The following is a 19748-nucleotide window of genomic DNA, read 5'->3' on the forward strand; positions in this document are numbered from 1 at the left end:
AGGACCAGTTAAGAAATCCTTGTGCCTTTGTGTATATAGTTTGCTGCAGGTCCCCGGCTCTGGCATTTCAGTGCAAAAACAGTCTTAGACAGCCTGCTACGTACATGAACGAGAGTGGCTATGCTCCAATAAAACTTACAGAAATGCAGTGGGCCAGATTTGGCCCTTGGACCATCGTAGTTTGCCAGCCCTTGGTTTGGTCCCCTTAGTGTAGACTCTAAGACTAGACTGTCTTGTTCGAAATCCTCGTTCTGCCACTTAACCTCTGGGCCGCTTTTTTTCCTCTGTAAAAAGGCCCACTTGGAGTGTCAGGAGTTAATGCACTCAGAATCTAACTTCTAGCCTATGGCTCGGTGTTTTGTCCTTATGAGTAACCACCAAAGCCTACAGTAACAAATAATTTTTATTGTGCGGTGTCCAGCCCTTCACTAGATGTTCGGGATACGAAGACACAGACCCTGGGAAAATCAAGCCAAGATTTGCCATGTTCTCATGCCCCATGTCTCAGTGTGAATGGGTGAGCACGGGGAGCCATTCATCACAATACGGTAAAAATCAAAATAGGTACAAAAGAATAAGTATGTGTGGCCAGCTTCAGAGCCAGCTTTACTTGGGGATTAAAGTCATTTGCAATCCAGTGATCCCCACTGTCTTCACAGGGAGGGCTCTAGTTCTCAGCTGGCTCTCAGACTTAGGACACACAAACCACATTCCAGTTTCCCTTAGAAAACTCCTCCTCTCCCAGCAGTTATGGTCGTGGTTCCTGGGGAAGCAAATGCTGGCTGGCTGTTCTTCTTCTCCTCTCCCTTCCCCCCGCATGCTGCTGCTTGACTTGTTTTTGGCTTGCTCAAGAGGAAGAGACTGTGAGAGCCCTGGCTGGGGCTGGCCTGGGTTCTGCCCCTGCTGTTTACTCTGCAGGGTGATGGCTTCAGATCTGAGTGCTGCGGAGTTCACTAGACAACAACAGCAAATACCCTTAAGAGGGTCACAAGAGTTCCAGCCAGGGATCTGACAGTGGTGCTGGGCGCCGCTGCTAGCCAGGCAGCCTCACGGACACCACCCAGGCCTCTCCATCCTGTCCCGGAGCCCGCTGGGTCTGTTACTCGGCAATCCCAAATTTCAGAAACTATATTTTCTTTAAGAACCCTGAAAGTCTATACCTCTCCAAAGCCTCTTTTGGGCCTCTGCACTCTGCAGATGAGGCACTTTAAACTAACTGCTCACAGGTCTGTAGAAAGGGCCCCAGCTCGGTGTCCAGTGTGTCCTGTTGTTATCTTGGAATCAATCTGGCCCCAGGAAAAGCCACTTTTCAGGAAGTGGTCCTCAACTGCAGCTGATGTCTAGAGAGGAGACGTCTCACTGTGATGCAGACCTGGCGTCAGCCCTGCTGGCAGGTGTCAGTGTCCTCCCAGTTGCCACCCTCACCGGGTACAGCTGCCACCCTCACCGGGTACAGCTGCCACCCTCACCAGGTACAGCTGCTTCAGCAGTGTGGTACGGCCTGCCGGGGGCTGGGGCAGTGACACCGCAACCTCTCCTCCTGTTCTCCACCCCGCCCACCTCCCTTCTTACAGGGAACGGGGCTGAGCCTCCCAGGTTCAGGGCCAAGGGCCTCATGCTGAACCAGTCCCAAACCTTGCAAATGAGCTGTGACATTGAGCCTGCTCTGACCATCAGGTCAGAAAAGACGCACCACCACGAGCTAGAAGATACAGGTCGTCATTCTCCAGAATACAGAAGAGGGTACACGCGCCAAAGCACTTCCCATGAGCATTTTTATTAAATTGAAACAAGTTGATTCGATAATTACAAGACTTGTACAAAAATTCACAGAGCCTGTGAGGAGCCTTTGGCTGGAACTGGTGACACCTGTGCCTCTCCGGACAGAGGAAGGAAGTCCCACCCTGCCTTCCAGCAGCAGCGAGCCTGTGTCTGGCATTCCCTGTTCTGCTGCTCCCACCCTCACTGTAGGGCAGCAGTTCTTTAGAAACATTCAGCTGTCAAAGGTGAGAGCCAGCCCCACAGGCCTGGGCCTCGCAGGCTTAAGGAGCACTTGTTGGCACTGTTAGATCAGCACCTCTCCCAGCTCCAGCCCATCGGATGGAGAGGAAAAGGGCAAAAAACACAAATCTAACTCTAGAAACACATACACACACCTACTACACAGATGACAAAATCCCACAATCGTATCTGTGTTCATGTTTCTGGGTTTTGCACTGGAACAGAGATTGGAAGGGAGTAAGGACTCTCTCCCTTCTGCTCAACATTCACGTCAGGAAAAAGAAGAAAACAAAGTTGCCCTTTCATCTTCATCTACTTATTTCAGAGGACACACGGAGGCAGACTGACCGAGCAGTGGGGCTTCATCTTCATTCCTGCACTTCTCACCCTACAACCATTTAGCAACAGAAACCGTGGAAAGCGCTGGCTACGGGGCTCCAGGCAGCCACCCCCCCTTATTGGGCAAAGGAGTTAAAAAGAGCATCACCACCACCTCCCTACTGGTTTTTGGCCTGTCTGAGGGAGAGAGTTCCCGCGGAGCCGGCCTGGGCGTGGCCCACAGCCCTACTGCTGGGCCTGCCTCTTGCGGTAGTTGCTGTAGGCCTCCTCGAACATGGCCTTGCAGGGGAAGCGGGCCTTCAGCTTGGAGCAGATGAGGAAGGAGCCCCCCATCTTCCTGTGCAGGGAGTAGGTCTCCTCGGGTGGGGGGACGAGACGGTGCCTCAGCATGACGGGAATCAGGTTGTGGATCTTCTCGGTGGTGCTCTGGGTGCCAAAATCAAAGGGCTCATCGGAGGCGAAGGCCTCCCCCAGGATGAGGATGGCATCCAAGTGGGCGTCTTCCATGACCTGGGGCAGGAGAGGAAGGGTAAATGGCGGCGAGACACCAGAGCCCTCCACCAGCCTGGGTTCCTCCCACAGTGCCCGGGGCGCTGAGTTCTCTCACTCAAAGCTCTGCTGTAAACTGGATTACATCATGGTAATGGGCATAAACTCAAACCCACAGGGGCCGGGAACACGAGGGTAACGTGGACGGGGCTGATGTGATACAAAAGGGAGTGGCGGGGCCTGTGGCAGAATGCAGAGGACGCGTCCCGCCTCATGGCACTCATTCTAAGTTTTAACGAAACACTGTTCTGGCCAAAAAGAACAGAGTCCGTGGGCCTGAGCTGGCAGGGCCTCCCACCATGCGTGTCTGAGCCTGCCAGAGTCCACCCAAGACACACCCAGCAGCCGTGTGTCTGCCCGCGGGAACTAGCAGCCTAAGGAAGCTGCCGCCAGCAGAGCAGGGGAGAGGAGCTGCCGCCAGGGACAGCCCAAGGTGGTCAGAGGGATGGGGGCCAGGAATCGAGTCAGTGCGAGTGGCCATAAGGAAGAGGCGGCAGAGAGCTGCTGCCCGCTGAGGGCTTACAGCTGAGATAAGGGAGGCTCAGAGATACTGACAAGCCTCAAATGGCACTCCTACGAGACGGCAAACCCAAGGCTCGACCTGGATTTCTTTAACTCCTTCCCCACTGTCAAGCAGCAAGCGGAAAATGCCACTTTGTGGGTGGCTTCAAGCGGCACCAGCACAGACCGTTCCCCTTTGTAAAAGGCTTTTAAGGTTTCTTCCGACTCTCCCCCCAGGGAGGCTCGATGACGGGAGGGCTGGGGCTTCCCTTCCCACTTGCTCTGCACGTTGGCTCAATTGAGCCCCCACCCCAAGCCCTAAGTGGGCGAGAGTGAGAGGCAGAAACAGCTTCACGACAAGTCCCCAACTCACTGGCCCACTCGGAAAATCTCACGCACAGCAAGGCAGCATGGGCCGGGGCAGGCCCCAGCTTTCAGACCGTGCCCAAGGAGGCCCAGGCGCTGGGGGCCCCTTGAGGGCAGCTGCCCCCTGTGCTTTCATCCATTCCTACACAGGGAGCCGGGCCCTGGGTCAGCAGGCCTGGGGGATCCCCTGCAACCCTGCTCACCTTGACCTCGTAGCCAGTGAGGAACTTCATCTCTATGGATTTCGCCCGCACAGTCTCCCTGTCCCTGTCAGCAGCAGCCCTGATGATCTGGGGAGAGGCACAGGAGGGGACCGTGGGCAGCATGGAAAGAAAAGCTCCCGACATCCCAAGGAGCCAAGTGCCACACCCGGGCCCACCCCACCCTCATCCTCTCCCTGCACAGGGCCCCCGGCCAGTGCTGTGACACGCCTGGCAGCTGTCAGCTTAACTGCCTGCTGTCACCAGACCTGAGGGGCAGGCAGCGCAGATGGGGACACAAGGGCAGGAACCCAGTCATTCTCCCTACCCCGAGTCCCCCAGCATCCTGTGCCAGCCTCAGAAAAACATGGACCAAGGCCAGGGCCCCTCTCCTGTTACCTGAATGTAGAGGTCGGTGAAGGATCTGTCATATTCCCGCGTTGCCCCAAAATCCAAAAGAGCCACCTGGGGACAGAGACAACAGGAGAAGTTTGGCCCTGGTGCTCCATGGTGTGGGTGTGGGGCCGGGAAGGGGGTGCAACAGAGGGCAGTGAGGATCCCCACTCCCGGAGCCCTGAGCTCTCTGCTGACTTTCCCAGGACAAGGGGCAGTCCAGGGCCTCACGTACCCCATTCAGAGAAGCTCTCAGGCCTGGCTGTGGGTGCCCCCACCCTGGGGCTCACCTTGTGCTGCTGGGGGTCATAGAAGAAGTTGGACCAGTTGGGGTCTGTTTGCATGAAGTGGAACTCGAACAGCTCCCTCAGGCACAGAACCAGGATGTTGTAGCAGATCTGTGGACAGCGAGGAGGGTCTGTGTCAGGCAGCACCACACTGCCTGGTGCCCTGGGAGACTGGGGCCAGAGAAGCCCCTGCCTCCTGTTTTACCCACCCTAGCCTGCGGGACTGTTTGATTCCCAGTGTCACTTGGGCCAGGGAAGGCAGCAGCTCCCATGTGTCCCCCTAAGTCCCACTGGTGCTACTTCACTGCCCCTCACCCCCAGGGAGCACCTCAGGGCTCCAAGTCCCCGGCTCACGCCATTAGGTCACCAAACAGCCACACAGCAGGGCCACCCTGGCCCCACCTGTCTGCTGGCACAGACCTCATTCCGAATCTCCTGGCTGAGCCCTTCGGCCTGGTCCAGGGGGAAGCCGGACACCAGCTCTGTGGTCAGCACATGTGGGCTGCAGAGCTCATCCACAATCTCAGGCACGTAGAAGAAGGGGTGGCCCTTCAGCAGGTCCCTGGGTAGGGGCGGGAGGTCACGCTCTAGCCACAGGCCCCCCACACCGCCCCCCCACACACACACCCCACCAGGCAGAGAGCCCTCCTTCACCCCAGGCAGGATGTGGCCTCGGCCCAGGCTGCAACCCCAGCCCTCTGCCCCTCAGAGCCAGAGGGGCCTTCACCAGCTGCTGAACATGGTTCCTTCTGCCTCCCTGGTGGAAACACGCAAGGGGCCCGGCTGGGGGGCCACACCTGAACTTGCGGGCGCAGGCGGCCTCCCGCTGGTAGTCACACTCCAGGGCCAGCTCCCGCCTCAGCACGTCGATCAGGTGCTCGGGGAATAGGCCTGGGCCAGGGAGGAGGGCATCAGCGAGGAAGGGGGCTCTGCAGGGAGGACCCCCTCTGGTCCCCAGAACCCAACACAGATGCCTGCTACCCACTCCTGCCCTTGACCCAACCACCTAGCCTCAGACCTTCTGGAAGCATGTTGCTCATGTTCAGCACGGCCATGAGGTTGTTGACATCACTGTTGATGCTCTGGGCCACGCCAGGGTACTGTGGGGGTATGGGCAGAGCAGGGGAGTTAGCCCAGGGAGATGGGTGGGCCCTGCCTAGGGCACTCCCCCAACCCCCCACTGGCTTCCCAGCTGTGTCGTGGCCCCAGCCCACACCCCGGAGAATCAGAGCTAAGACCCAGCCATGCTGCCGTGACCCCTGGACCCTATCACAGCCTCACTGTCCACCTTCTGCCTCACCTTCTGTCCACTCCTTCTGCCTCACCTTCTGTCCACTCCTGCCTCACCTCACCGCTGGGAACAGCACACGGCCACCCTCCCACCAGCTCTGGCCCCAAAAGGCAATCACTTGTCCCCTGTCCCTGCCCATCCCAAACCAAGCTTGCTGGGGGCCCCTCCGTGCCCCCAAAGTCACTCATTTAGCAAATACTTCCCAAGCTTCTGGTGCCGTCCAGGCACTGGGGCCAGAGGACACCACATATGGCCCTGCCAGGAGAGAGGGTGCCCTGCGGGACGTGGGGTGCAGAGGTCCCCATGAACCAGGCCCCAGCTCTGCCCCCTGCAGCCCCCATAGGGACAGGCACTGCGCATCAGGCCGCCTACCTGGATCTTCATGGCCACCTCGCGGCCGCCCTTCATTCGGGCCAAGTGCACCTGCCCAATGGATGCAGCGGCGAAGGGCCGCTCCTCGAAGTATTCCAACTTGTCCCGCCAGTTGGGGCCCAGGTCGTTGTTGAGAGTTTTCTGGAGGGCAGGGCCAGGGAGGGGCTCTGAGCACGCCCTGCCTGGGCCACCCGGAGAAGCCCCAAGTCTGTCCCCTCCACCCAGTGGGGACCGAGGACCCAGAGGGCGGGCAGAGCCCCTGGCTCCTCACCATCATCTGCTTCAGCGGCATGAAGTCGGCGCTCTGCCGCACCCGCTCGAAGATCTTAGCCAGGTGGGGGTTGATAAAGGCGTCATCTGGAAGGCAGGAGAGTGACACAGGGCGAACCTGGGGATGAAAGTGTGCGCCCAGGACCTGGGCGGGCACACTCCTGGGATGCCCTGGCCACCACACCCTCCCCACCAGGAGCACGGGTGAGGCCAGAAAGACAGGAGCCCTCGCACACACGCCCTCGGCCACTCGGCATCCCTGGAGCCCCAGCCTCCGCCCAGCGACCTGAGAAGGTGGGCTTTTTTACACACAACATGCAGAGTTTTTCATAATTACAAAAGAAATTTGGAAAATAAAACATAGTAAAATGTTGAAATGACCTGTGTTCTGACCGCCTCTAGAGAGCAATTTTTCCTCTCTGCTCTTTTTTCCATGTGTTTCTTTGGACCCAGAGCCACTCGCCTGGAGACCAGGCCTGTTATCCTCTGAGATGTCTCCCCAGCCTGCTCACATCTTGCCCACTGAGCTTTGGTGGGGCCACTGCTCCCGGCCCTGGAAGTTGACCGCCCCCAGCAGCCCACACAGTACTGGGGCAGCAGCCCCTGCGCCCACTCACCCTGGATGCTCAGCATCTGGCCCAGCTTGAGCGCCGCACCACGCACCTTGCAGAGCGTGCGCACAATCCGCTCTGCATTGGCCTCGGACAGGAAAGGACTGGAATCCAGCACGGACTTCTTCCCTGTGGGCGGGCAAGAGGGGTCACCACGGCACTCGGGGGGGTCTGGGAGTGGGACGGCAAACCCAGCCTGACACAGACGGAGGCTCAGACCATGTCTTTCCTCCCAGGCATCCATAAAACCAGCAACATAACTAACTACTGTTCCATGTCCACCTCCCCAAGCCTGTGTGAGCCGCATCCCCAGGCCCTACGCCAGCGCCTCCCAATACACACACACAGACATGCACACATACATATGTGCACACACACACACAGGGCCTCTCCCTTCCGTATGGGGACCTGGTGGGCCGTGGCAGGGCCATGGTGCTGCCTGTGGCTGGAAGGGGCGTGGGAGGGGGAACCAAGAGGGAGGGAGGGACCCGGGGGACCCCAGGTGAGGAGGTGCCGAGCCTTTGCCCTGTGCAGCCCCACCCAGGGCACTGCACAAAGGTCTGCTGCACCTGTGGGGTCGGCCTGCATTTGCACATGGGGCCAAGTGGCTTCAGCCAGAGGCCTGTCCTCAAGGGAGGGGCGCTCAGGCCAAGGGCAGCACAGCCCAGGGGTGCCCGTCTCTCTCGTCCACCCACAGAGGCCCCCTGCAGCTCAGTGCAGCCAGCTGGCCAGCGACGAGCATGCAGTGACCCCAAGGGAGCAGGTGGCCTTCTTCCAGTCCACCAAGGGGAGGGCTGAGGGCCGCGACTCAGGAGCGGCAGAAGACCGGCTAAGTCAGCTGCCAGCAGCCGTGTGGCCCAGGACTGCTGGGTCCCCTCTAGCTTCCGCCCCTTCCTGGGCCATCAGCTCAGTGCTGCCTAGACATGGAGGTGCCCCTATCCAGAGGCAGAGAGAGGACTGAGCAGGGATCTGGGGCTCTGAGTCCTTCCACCTTCCATGAGTTCCTCAGCACCCCTGGTCACCGGGCCTCCAGCCCTTGTGACATTCAGAGCTTCTTCTGCCTTCTGTCCTGTGAATCTAGTTGGATCTCAAGCCCTAAGAGGTTGCAGTGCAGCTTCCTCCTCTCTGGCCCCCACAGCACCCAGCATTTGCCTCAGCTCAAATCACTTCAGGCCTGGCACAGCGCTCGGTGGCATGGAGCCAGGTCCCCAGCAGGGGAAGAGAGAGGTGACCGTGCCACTGCCCTCTGCCCCGGAGCCGGGTGCAGCCTGGCCCCTGAGAAACCAGGGTGGGGCAGGCCGCCCTGAGAACAGAGGCCTGCAGCCCGGAAGAGGAGCCTCGGAGAAGACCCGCATCTGCCCACACATGCAGGCAGCCGCATGGAAAGGGGCCAGGCTCACTCCAGGATCCCAGACAGCAGGAAGGGCCCTGGGAAGGTGGGAGACGTTAGCTCTGCGGGAAGAGGCTGAGCTGCCCTGGGAGGCTGAGCTATGACCCATGGGCAGAGCGAGTCCAAGAGGGCTGGGCCCAGAAGGGTCCCTGGGCCACCCCCTTGCCTTAGGCAGCAGCAAACGCCAGCACCAAAGGAAAGGCAGTCAATGTCCCCTCTGCCCCCTAGGCCTGTGGTACTTGTGGGCTGGGGGCTTGGGCCTGGGTCCCTGGGGAGGGGCAGGCAGAGAGGCAAATCTTGAGGAGAGGCCACTGCCCCAGGCCAGAGAAAGGACAGTCTGTCTCCTCATGACACACAGAGTAGACCTAGGCTAGCGGCAGCACTCCTGAGAGACGGGGATGGTGCCTGGCCCAATCGGGGCTTTCCCAGCTAGCGCATCGGCAAAGCTGGTCAATGCCACAGGCTGGAGGTATGTCCCCCGCCCAGGCAGGGCTGGCTGTGAGAATGACCTGGGAAGCGGGGATGGGCCCAGGGCTGCGGCAGTCTGCCCCCAGCTCAGGAAAGGTCCTTCCAGGGCAGAGCTCAGCCAGGGTGGCCGGCGTCCTCCAGTCCAGAGGGTGCCAGGGCCTGGTCAGGAAGCTGGAGCACAGTTTGGGGCTGCCCAGGGCCACCCCACTCCAGACTAAGCCTCGGGTCCCCCTCTCAGGGCTAACAATGCCAGGGCCCCTTAACCCCCAGCCTGGGGTCACCACTGTCCCTGACAAAGGACACCAGCTGTAACTGTGGAGCCAGCCTGGCCTCTTCCCTGCTTGGATGAGGTAGTCTGGAGAACAGCCAGCTTTGGAGAGGACAGTAGGGGACAGTAGGGGAAGGCTGGCTTCTCCTTCCAGAGAAACCCGGGCTTCATTTCCCAGAGGGTTTCAGCACCAACGCTAAAAATACCCTTGCTAAGCCCTCCGTCCTCAGCCCCTTCCAAGGACATGCATGCTGCCCGTGTCCCCAGGACTCAGTCCGGGCCTGTGGGATGGACTAGTGCCCTTGCCGCAGAAGGCAGCGTTGGTGGGTGAAGGGGGCTGTCCGGGGACTGGCAGGGCCCCCAAAGGAGGCTAGCCCAGGCTGGCAGACAGGGCTGTGAGGGCTGCAGTGTGGCCAGACACTGGGTGTCTCTGGGGGTCCCCATGGACGGGGGTGGAAGGGCGTGATACCAGAATGAGCTGACATTCCCTGAATGGGCCGGGGCCAGGGGACTTGGCCCGGAACTCCAGAAGCGTTGAGGAAGATCCACACACACACGGTTCTCTTGGCACTGCTCTCCACACCCCAGGCCCCACTAACAGGAAAGCACCTGCCAGGCTGACCTCACACCCACCTGGCCCACCCCCCGTGCCTGAAGAGGCCTGAGGAGGAGCCCGGCCTGGTGCTCACAGGCAGAAGGCAGCAGGAGCTCAGTGCACCCCACTCCTCATCACGGCAGCACGAACGCCCAAAGCATCAGTGTGGTCCGTCCGCAGGACCTCTCCGCAGAGGGCCCGGCCACAGCGGGCCACCAACCTCAGTGGGATGAGTGTCCTGACCTAACCACCTGCCTGACCCTGGCTGTGACCTTCACCTCAGAGGTGAGGTGCCTCTGCATAGACTACAGCCTCCCCAGGGTACTAAGCTGGTGAGGAGGAGCCTGCAGGGTCTGCCTGCACACCTCCCCTGCCCCCAGCCACACCTGACCCGGCCAGACCAGGGACTCCCAGAGAGCAGGGCAGCAGCAAAAGGTAGGTTTACAAGGACGTGTGCGGGTGTGTGGAGGGTGTGTAAGAAGGTGTGTGGGTGTGTGGTGGGTATGTGGAGGGTAAGGAGGTGCAGTGTTCAGTGGGTGATTGGTGGGTGTGTGGAGGGTGTGTAAGGTGTGCAGGTGTGAGGTGGGTGTGTAAGGAGGTGTGCGGATATGAGGTGGGTGTGTGGAAGATGTAAGGAGGTGTGCAGTGTGGGTGTGTGGAGGGTGTATACGGTGGGTGGGTGTGTGCAGAGTGTGTAAGGAGGTGGACGGGTGTGTGGAGGGTGTGTAAGGAGGTGGGCGGGTGTGTGGAGGGTGAGGTGTGTGTGTGGAGGGTGTGTAAGGTGGTGTGTGGCTGTGTGGTGGGTGTGTGGAGGGTAATGAGGTGCAGTGTTCAGTGGGTGTTCGGTGGGTGTGTGGAGGATGTGTAAGGTATGTGGGTGACGTAGGTGTGTGGAGGGTATGTAAGGTGTGTGGGTGTTCGGTGGGTGTGTGGAGAATAAGGAGGTGTGCAGGTGTGCGGTGGGTGTGTGGAGGGTGTGTAAGGAGGTGTGCGCATGTTCGGTGGGTGTGGAGGGTGTGTAAGGAGGTGTGCAGGTGTATGGTGGGTGTGGAGGCTGTGTAAGCAGGTGTGCAGGTGTGTGGTGGGTGTGTAGAGGGTGTGTAAGGAGGTGTGCAGGTAGGAGGTGGGTGTGTGGAGGATGTAAGGAGATGTGCGGGTGTCTGGAGGATGTGTAAGGAGATGGGGTCTTTGGTGGGTGTGCAGGGGGTGTGTAAGGAGGTGTGCGGGTCTTCGGTGGCTGTGCAGGGGGTATAAGGAGGTGTGAGGGTGTTCGGTGGTTGTGCAGGGGGTATAAGGTGTGAGGGTGTTCGGTGGGTGTGCAGGGGGTGTGTAAGGAGGTGTGAGGGTCTTCGGTGGGTGTGCAGGGGTGTGTAAGGAGGTGTGAGGGTGTTCAGTGGGTGTGCAGGGGGTGTGTAAGGAGGTGTGAGGGTGTTCGGTGGGTGTGCAGGGGTTATAAGGAGGTGTGAGGGTGTTCGGTGGGTGTGCAGGGGGTGTGTAAGGAGGTGTGAGGGTTTGGGTGTGCAGGGGGTGTGTAAGGAGGTGTGCGGGTCTTCGGTGGGTGTGCAGGGGGTGTGTAAGGAGGTGTGCGGATCTTCGACGGGTGTGCAGGGGGTGTGTAAGGTGTCCGGGTGTGCAGGCAGCCAAAAAGAAGGGGCTGGGTGGCCACTTTGGGCTGGGAGGAGGAAGGGCCTCCAGCCTCACCCCCTCTAAAGCAGGTCAATCCGTCTGTATGAACAGCCTCATCACCCCAGGGACGCGACTTACGTGATGCGGCCCAGCTGGCTGACACTCCCAGAGCACAGGTGGGGCTGGGGGCTGACAGGCTCAACCCTCCCAGGGCCCACCCTGCCCCTCCCACTGAAGGGCCCGGCTCACCTGAGGGGTCCTCGGAGCGCAGGCTCTTCTTGGCGACCTCTGCCAGTGCCCCGAAGCCCAGACCCACGGCCAGACCTGCAAGGAGGAGGGGGCGGGCACTCAGTGCTCACGCAGGGCTGGGGCCACCCGCCCACCCACCCACAAGGCCTGGGGCAGCACCACACAGACACCGCTTGCATCAGGGGCCCTCGCTGCCGTGCCAGCATTTTGAAAAGTGGGGAACAAGGTGGGAGATGCCACCTGTTGTTTCAAGAGAACATTTGGCTCAAGGTAGGTGTTTCCAGTGAAAAAGATTCAGGAATCCCCCACCCCACACCATCACCTTTGATAATCCACAGGCTCACGGGCACACGGACACCCCAAAGTAATGCTAGCTGGGAAGCACCTGGGAAGGACCCAGCACAAATGGGAAGATGGACCAGGGATGGTCCACAGACCAAGGTCACCCCGACCACACAGGGTACTCTGAGAACACAACCACCCCCACCCCCTTCAGGTCTGTCTGAAGAGCCTCCAATCACCTAGACTTCCCTAATCCACTGGAACAGGAAAAGTGTTGCCATAGGCATACAAAGTACTTGGTGGTGAGAGTGAGAACACTTGGCTCTCCCTAATCCAAGCCAGGGGAACTCGCGGGGCTCAGGCGCAGCCCTCGCTGGGGAATGGAAGGCCCTCTCACCCACCCTGCCCTTTCTGCGGGGCTGGCAAACACTGACATCTGAGGACCGTGGGGTGCCAGGCCTTCCCCTTATCCTCTTTCACAATCTTCCGAATCAAGGTCCACTAACACCTCATGTATCCAAAAATCAGTCAATGAACGATCCCAGCTGCTCAAGAAAGCCACTCCCCACCCCTGCCAAGGAGCCCAGAAGGTGCCACTAATGCCACACCTCACCCAAGGCCAGTATTCTCTTCCTTTATACCCAGCTGTAGCTGGCTTTCCAAGGCAGGCATGGGTGAGCAGAAAGAGGGCAAAGAGCACCCGGCTGGGCACGGTGACCACAGCCGGCAGGGCTGAGACCAGAGCGGCCGCACAATGAGCCGGCCTCGGAGAGCCCCGCACCCCGCACCTGGGCAACATCGCAGCCCTGCAGCCCCGCAGCCCCGCAGCCCCGCAGCCCCGCAGCCCCGCAGCCCCGCAGCCCCGCAGCCAGGCAACATCGCAGTCCCGCAGTCCCACAGCCCCGCAGTCCCACAGCCCCGCAGCCCCGCAGTCAGGCAACATCACAGGGCCACAGCCCCACCGCCCAGCAGTCAGGCAACATCGCAGCAGGGGGCTGTTGGGGAAGTGGGCTCACACCAGGACGCTCTGTTTAAGGGGCAAGGAAACTGGCATCTGCTTCCATGTTTCTAAATTCTCTACAGTGATTATGTATGACTTTTATGAAAAATACAGAACTTGTTGAAAATTTAATGAAAAGTACATTTTAAAAATAAAGATAACTCAATTTTTTAAGAAAAAGTTTTCGCAATACGTTTTTCCCCACACCTGGGCAACAGTGCACCCTCTACGTCCCTAGCTGTCCGGGCAGCCCCTGCCTCACAGGCTGTCGTGCGGGCGTGAGTAGAGCACTCGCCGGGCCAGGCACACGCAAAGGCCACACAAGCAGCTGCTGTGGTTCTCGTGACTCTATTCAAAAAGGCTGGACTGGCGCAGAACAAAAGAAATAGAAGGCAAGCCACACATATAATTGTTACTTTTCTAGCAGCCACACTGAAAAAGGCAAGAAGAAACATGCAAAATGAATTCTAATAATATAATTTACTTAATATACCCAAAATGTTATCATTTCAACAAGTAATCAAAATAAATATTATTAGAGATATTTTACACTTGTGTGTGTGCACAAAATCTCCAAACGCCATATGTGTTTTATACTCAGCACATCCCACTGTGGACCAGCCGCATTTCCAAGGCCCCGTGTGGCTGGCGGCTCTGTACTGGGCAGCATGGGGCAGGATAAGCCAAGCCTACTGGCCCTCAGGAGTGACAACACACATGGTACAGATGTCTGCTGTGTTGGGACGGGGGTGCCTGGCAGGTACATCAGCTCTTTCTCTCGCTGTGGAAAGCCCTGGGCTCAGAGCTGGGAGACACAGTCCCCGTTTAAACATTAACTCCCTGACGCCTACCCACCTCTGCCCCACCAGCACTCGAGCACACGATCTGACTTAGCAAAATAAACGGAGACAGGCAACATTAGCCTGCGCACTGCAGTGACCTTCACCAATGTCTCTCTGTGTCTGGATTCTTCTCTGCCTGAAGCAAGTCCAGAGACAAGCCCACGAGAGGGACAGGTGGCTCCACAGGTTACCAGAGATGCCACAGCTGTAGGGTGGGCCACACTGAGCTCCTCCTTCTGCAGGCAGAAGTGTGTCCCCCTCACCACCCTCCATCAGGACCCCCCTCAAACTGTCCTCTGGCCACTTTCAGGCACACAGCTCTCCACTGGCAAGGACCTGTTATTAAACAAATGACCAAAAGAACATTCCACAGAGGAGGCCTCAGGCCCCACACGTCCCTCAGGACCGACCAGCCCGGTGCCAGGCCGAGGTGCTGCCCACTGACGGACAGACAGGCTCCATCGGCAGGCTCCCCAGGGGACAGAAATCAGCCCAGCCGGCCGGCAACCCTGACCTTGGCCTCACGAGCTCCTGCACCAGTGAACCCAGAATAAACTGAGGCCCTCCCGCCCCAGACTCAGCGCATTGCTCAGGAACCCAGGCCAGCCTCTGCCCTCCACTAGAACCAGCCAGCACTGGAGGCAACTCCAGAAGACGAGCACCTCAGCCGAGACTCCCCGGGTCCTCGTGGGACCCCACTCGGCACCCCCACAGCCCTTAGGACACCTCACATCTCTCCCTGCTCAGATCCACATTCTAACAGCCCCCACCGGCTTGGCCCACGTGGCCAGCAAGGGAGTCCTGGAGGAAAACCAGCCCCAGCACAAGCTCCAGGCTCTAAAGCCACTGTCAGCAGCCTTGCATCTCTCCTGGCCCATTCCAGGAAAGCTTCTGACATGTTTCTCACAGAGAGAAGTTATGCAATGAAGGAATGACAGGGGAGGGAGGGGCAGGCTCTCCTCCAGGCAGGAACACAGGCTGCAGGCCAACCTCCTATGACTTCTGGAGCCCAGTCCCCCACAAGGCCCCATCCTCCCAAAAGTCCCTCCAGGAGGTCATCAGAGCCAAACAGGGCCCTCCTGTGGGCAGTCACTCGGCTTCTGCCCAGATGGACACCAGGAGGTTAAAAAAAGCAAAACATCAAACAACTTCCAACAAACAGGGCCCTTCCTAGCAGGCTGGGTGAAAAGTGCTTAAGGGCAGGGGTGAGTAAGTAAAGTTCCTTGGGGCTTTGGCTTTACCTGCCAGAAATTAGGCCTGTTTACAGAGAAGGGCTCGGGGGAGTTTCTCTACCAGCAAGGGGTAAAGATACAGCTAAAGATAAACAGCAGCAAACTATAAATCAGGTGCTGCGCTAAGCCCAGCTTTTACTAAGGCATCCAACAATCCTCATCTAATAGACAAGAAATCCCCACAGAAAATGCAGCGGCCCAGGAGGCTTCCCCTTGCTTCAAGGTGTTCCTGAATCCCCAGTGATTCAGTCTTTCTCTATCACCACCTGGCATCCTCCAGCTGCCCCCAGCCTCAGGGGAAGACAAGGGGCCTGGGGAGGGGGCTGCAGCCCACAGCACCGGAGGAAGGGGCATGGGAAGGGGAGAGGAGTTCCTAGCGGCTGTTCTCACAGGTTCTCAGGATCTGTCCCTCTGTTCCCAGAACTGGACTGGTGGGGGAGGGGAAGCCCTACAGCCCCTCTGGGGCCTAATTACAGAGCCTGGCCAGGCTCAGACTTCCACACGCACCACAGAGGCCTGGGCTCTAGTCCCAGGGATGTCACAAATAACCATATGGCCCTGGGCCATATGCCTCTTCTTGGCTCAGCTTCCTCATCTGTAACAGAAGAGAATAAGAACCTCCCTCATCTCCAACACAGAGCTCCTGAAACACACAGAAAAGCCCCTTTCCAAAAAGGCTCCTGAGAAGGCAAAAAACTACACTCCCGCACCCCTGCCGAGGGTGCAGAACTCTTGGATCTAGAGCACATCTATCCTGCTGCAAAGTGGACCCAGAAGAGCACTGGCACTGCAGGAAGCATGGCGTGTGCCCTCAGCAAATCAGGCTGGTGTCACTGCCTGCCACTCGTCGCTGGCCTTGTATGCAGCCCTGTCAACAAAAGGGGCATCATGCCAGCAGGTTAGGGCACACAGTGCTGTTGCAGGGGGTCCTGAGGTCCCAGCCAAAGGGTCCAACAGCATCGCTGCTGTGGGATGGCTCTCAAGGCCATGGCAAGCCACAGCCAGGTCTCGAACGATGTCCAGAAACCAAGTGATATTGTGAGTCTTTCACAAAACTAAGTTATTCCATTTATTCTCCTCTATCTTGAAGCACGTACTTTACACTTTTGCACTGTTAAAATGTCCTTTTGAAAAGATAAATAAGTGATGGTATAAAGTGGTGCTGCTTTGTTTTAAATGTCCTTACATGCAAAATTTTAAAAATAATCACCCCAAGCCCATTCACCCCATGTTTGTTTTAAATTTTACCACTGAGATGAGGGACACAAAAGTTTGGGGGGATGGGGCACAATGGTCCCAGAGAGAGCTTTGCTGCTGGTGTATTAACAGTATCCGAAGTGTACTGGCATCTTTGGGAAATTAAGCAACAAGAGCCAACAGCCTAAGCAATGCCTGTTTTCTAACATAAGAGAGTTACCTTACCTCTTAGGAAACCCAATGGAGTCTCGTAAACTATATTTAAAAGCAAAGTATTTTTCTGGGAGTAAGGGACCCCTAACCTTTTACCTGTTAAAAATAATAGGATACCCAAGGGTCCATTCCCTCTACTCTTCATTCCTGGCCTACTGACATGCTTTTTCTCATATGAGCGTCTCCTTGTTTTCACAGGTCAAATTTCAAAATCCTTTCTACACAGAATCAAATAATATTATTGCTTCCTATTTCTGTACTTTTTGTTTCCTGTCTTCCTCTCTCTCCTTTTCCTCTCTCCCCTTCTGCCTTAATGATGTGGACTGTAAGTTCCTGTGTGAAGGCCCCAGGAACCACCAGAGTGCTATGCACAAAGCAGTGCTCAACTCCTTCTGGCAAGTCTTCTCCAGTGCCTCCTCTATCCATTAAAGTCTCACTTCTGTAGGTGTCCATTTCTCAGTGTATAGGTACAGAGGAGATAATTCATCTCCTCTGAACCTGCAAGACTGAAGGATAAATGGAAAAAGGGATGGAAAATACAGAAAAGAGTAAAGGAGACACAGGGGACAGAGGAAAAAGATCTAACATATGTGTAATTGGAGTCCCAGAAAGAGAGGAAAGAGAGAATAGTACAGAAACAATATTTGAAGAAATGATGAAAATTTTCCAAAACTGATGGAAGCCACAGTTCAAGATGCTCTGTAAACCCCAAGCAGAATAAATACAAAGCAAACCACACTCAAGCATGTCACAGTCAAACTGCTGGAGAACAAAAACAAAAAGGAAATCGTAAAAGCAGCCAGAGAAAAGAAATAAGACATAACTTTCAAAGGAGCAGCAATATAACTGACAGCCACATTTTCAAAAAAAACAATCAAAGTAAGAAAACAATAGAGGAATATTATTAAAGTGATGAAAGGAAACACATTTTCAACATCGAATATTCTACCCAGCAAAAATACCTTAAAAAATAAAGTATGATGATATATTCTCTTCTTTTTTTTTTTGAGATGGAGCTGTCACCCAGGCTGGAGTGCAACGCCGCCATCTTGGCTCACTGCAACCTCCACCTCCCCGGTTCAACCCGGTTCAAGTGATTCTCCTGCCTCAGCCTCCCAAGTAGCTGGGATTACAGGTGCCCACTACCACGCCCAGCTAACTTTTTGTACTTTTAGTAGAGACGGGGTTTCACCGTGTTAGCCAGGATCGTCTCGATCTCTTGACCTCATGATCCACCCACCCTGGCCTCCCAAAGTGCTGGGATTACAGGCATGAGCCACCGTGCCCAGCTATAATGACATTTTCAAAAAAATAAAAACTAGGTCGGGCGTGGTGGCTCATGCCTGTAATCCCAACACTTCGGGAGGCAGAGGCGGGTGGATCACCTGAGGTCAGGAGTTTGAGATCAGCCTGGCCAACATGGCAAAATCCCATCTCTGCTAAAAATACAAAAATTAGCTGGGTGTGGTGGCATGCACCTGTAATCCCAGCTACTCGGGAGGCTGAGGCAGGAGAATCGCTTGAACCCAGGAGGCAGAGGTTGCAGTGAGCAGAGATCGTGCCATTGCACTCCAGCCGGGGTGACAAGAGCAAAACTTCATCTCAAAAAATAAATCAATAAAAAATAAAGAAAAACTAAAAGAACTCATGATTAATAGACTACATTGTAAGAGAGAAGAGAGTTCCTCAGAGAAAAAGAAAATTATACCAAATAAAATTATAGAAATGCAGGAAGAAAGAAACACAAAAAAGGGCAAATATGTGGGTAAATCTAAATTCATATGGGCTGTACAAAGAAATAATATCTTGTGGTGTTGAATATATCTTAATAATATCTAAAAAGTGTTCTAAGGTATTAGCATTATTGGAGAAGTAGTAAAAATAATCACTTATTTTTATATTGTAATAAGTCAAGATGCATGCTGTAATCTCAAGAGTGATCACCAAAAGAACCGTAAAGGAATGTAAAACGTAAGAGCTAACAAAGAGAGAACATGCACGGTCATGCATCATTAACATTTCGGTCAACGGACTGCATATACAACAGTGATAGATTATATCATATTTTTACTATACCTTTTCTATGTTTAGGTACACAAATACCATTGTATTACAGTTATCTACTGTATTCAGTACAGTAACATGTTGTACAGGTTTGTAGCCTAGGAGCAACAGGCTATACCATACAGCCTAGGCATATAGTAGGCTGTACCATCTAGGTTTCTGTAAGTACACTCTATGATGTCCACACAATGATGAAACTGCCTAACGACACATTTATCAGACTGAATCCTTGTTAAGACACACATGAAGGCCAGGTGCGGTGGCTCATGCCTTTAATCCCAGCACTTTGGAAGGTTGAGGCAGGTGGATCACTTGAGGCCAGGAGTTCAAGACCAGCCTGGCCAACATGGGCAAAACCCTGTCTCTGCTAAAACTACAAAACTTAGCCGGGCATGGCGGCACACACCTGTAATTCCAGCTATTCGAGAGGCTGAGGCATGAGAATTGCCTGAGGTTGCTGTGAGCCGAGATCACGCCACTGCACTCCAGCCTGGGTGACAGAGCGAGACTCTGTCTCCAAAAAAAAAAAGAGACGCATGACTATAATTTTAAGTCTTTGATTAATTTAAAAGAAGGCAAGACAGGAGGGAAAAAGGGGGACATAACAGATAGGTCAAATAGTAAACAAAAACTAAGGTAGTAGATATAAACTCCAATACATCCTCAATTGCATTTAAATGTAAATGGACTAAATATTCTCATTGTAAGATTATCAGTCTACACTTAAAACACACAAAAAACCAACTATATATGCTGCTTATAGATATGCATTAAACATAAGGACATTCTAAAAGTTGAAAGTAGAGGGGAAAAAAAAAAGATAACATGAAAACATTACCCAAAACGAAGCTGGAATGTAGCTATAGTAATATCAGACAATGAAGACTTTCACAGAGATGAAAAGAGGCATAACATAAGAACAAAGGGTCAATCCCTAGGAGGATATAAGAATTCTAAATCTGGCCGGGCACGGTGGCTCAGGCCTTGTAATCCCAGCACTTTGGGAGGCTGAGGCGGGCGGATCACAAGGTCAGGAGATCGAGACCATCATGCGCCTGTAGTCTCAGCTACTCGGGAGGCTGAGGCAGGAGAATCACTTGAACCCAGGAGGCGGAAGTTGCAGTGAGCCAAGATTGTGCCAC

At 55.6% G+C, this 19748-nt stretch overlaps 1 protein-coding gene across 5 annotated transcripts in view; it reads right to left on the reverse strand.

The window, feature by feature from the left end:
- Positions 1 to 1757: 1757 nt before the first annotated feature.
- The window catches only part of COQ8A (coenzyme Q8A), a 47024-nt gene continuing 29033 nt past the window's right edge, over positions 1758 to 19748 (reverse strand). For all 5 annotated transcript variants that reach the window (XM_054519325.2, XM_024251887.3, XM_024251898.3 and 2 more), the window contains exons 5-15: positions 11777 to 11851; positions 7187 to 7309; positions 6571 to 6656; positions 6300 to 6440; positions 5655 to 5736; positions 5434 to 5527; positions 5057 to 5198; positions 4640 to 4747; positions 4356 to 4421; positions 3960 to 4046; positions 1758 to 2850 (exon numbers count right to left, since the gene is read on the reverse strand). In XM_054519325.2, coding sequence (XP_054375300.1) covers positions 2566 to 2850; positions 3960 to 4046; positions 4356 to 4421; positions 4640 to 4747; positions 5057 to 5198; positions 5434 to 5527; positions 5655 to 5736; positions 6300 to 6440; positions 6571 to 6656; positions 7187 to 7309; positions 11777 to 11851 — 1289 coding nt within the window. In that variant the 3' untranslated portion in view covers positions 1758 to 2565. The remainder of the gene's footprint in view (positions 2851 to 3959; positions 4047 to 4355; positions 4422 to 4639; positions 4748 to 5056; positions 5199 to 5433; positions 5528 to 5654; positions 5737 to 6299; positions 6441 to 6570; positions 6657 to 7186; positions 7310 to 11776; positions 11852 to 19748) is intronic.

This window comes from Pongo abelii, chromosome 1 (assembly GCF_028885655.2).
Source record: "Pongo abelii isolate AG06213 chromosome 1, NHGRI_mPonAbe1-v2.0_pri, whole genome shotgun sequence".
NCBI lineage: Eukaryota > Metazoa > Chordata > Mammalia > Primates > Hominidae > Pongo > Pongo abelii.